Below are 1,231 nucleotides of genomic sequence, written 5' to 3'. Positions count from 1 at the left end.
GAACGCTCTACTTCAACACTGGTTCGATTCGGACGTGGGCAATCAAGTGAGGCGAGAATATTTTTGATTTTTTTGAATTTTTTTAATTTCTTTTTCTTTTTTTCAAATTCAGCAAAATCAAAATTGGGCTGATGATCAAATTACCGCATTGTGGTTTGAAAATCAAATTGCCCAAGACCAACAGCAACAATCCATAGTGGGGCAAGGTTTGAAACAAATCCAACGTCAACAGGCGAAGAAGAAAATCAAAACGTACGTGAATTGATTAATTAATTAATTAATTAATTAAATGGTGTTTCTTGTTTTGTTTTTCGTTTCTTTCTTTCTTTCCTCTATTATATATAGTAATTATTTTTTTTTTGTTTGTTCAGTATTTTTGCCAACTGCCCAGGTTTGTTGATGGAAACTGCAGTGGAATTGGTCGAACAGTTGGACGTCGAACAAGCGAATGAGTTGGTAAAATTGTTCACGCATCGTGCCAAAAGTCCACAAATTTGACTGACAAAATTGTTTCATACTTACAAAAAGTGAATTTCAACGACAAAACGAGCATTTTTTTTCTTCGTTTCCATCGTTTGTCGGTTATACGATCGATCGATCGTCCATCCAAGTCAAGAAATTCTCTTTTTCAACTTCTTTCCACTCATTCATTCATTCATTCATTATTCGACTCAACTCCGCTGTTCGAAATGTCCATCCATAAACAAACACTGTCTCTTGCTGCCCAACCATGTCTGTTCGTTCTGTTTGTCGTCCCAACGATCATCACTGCATTCTTTTTTTTGTTTTTTTTTGGAGCCGTGCTGAAACCAGTGACTTTTTTTTTATTTTGAATTTTCAAATTTCTCTACACTTATTCATTCTATTCGACGATAAATAAATAAATAAATTCATTAATTTCTATACTCCATGGTATACATGTATGTAGAAATATATCTGTGTGCGTGTGTGTACAAACGAATTGATCGATCAAATTTCGTTTCAACCGAAAATTTTCTCATCATTCCATTCTCACCTGTTCTGCTTCTTCTTTTGATGATCATATTTTTTGCATTTACTACTTTTATTTTTTCTCTTCTTGTTCACTGCAAAATTATCATCTGCTCTATCTATCGATCTATCCATCCATCTTTGCTTTGGCGCTGTTCAATAAATAAATAATTCATCTGTGCTAACTGAAAACTGGTGCTCATCTTTTTTTCCCATTTTCTATTTTCCACAAAAACCTTTC

At 33.8% G+C, this 1,231-nt stretch overlaps 1 protein-coding gene across 1 annotated transcript; it reads left to right on the top strand.

Moving 5' to 3' along the window:
- Positions 1–112: 112 nt before the first annotated feature.
- Tsp_04999a (hypothetical protein) lies at positions 113–498 on the top strand (the record flags this gene model as incomplete). The annotated part of the gene is made up of 2 exons (XM_003369544.1): positions 113–252; positions 372–498. Coding segments are annotated over 2 exons (267 nt in total), but the record flags the coding sequence as incomplete, so codon positions are not given.
- Positions 499–1,231: the final 733 nt, after the last annotated feature.

The sequence above is a fragment of the Trichinella spiralis genome, assembly GCF_000181795.1.
Source record: "Trichinella spiralis strain ISS 195 chromosome Unknown Scfld1557, whole genome shotgun sequence".
Lineage (NCBI taxonomy): Eukaryota > Metazoa > Nematoda > Enoplea > Trichinellida > Trichinellidae > Trichinella > Trichinella spiralis.
Note: the sequence above shows the minus strand (reverse complement) of the source record. Positions and strands in the feature narration are given on the sequence as shown.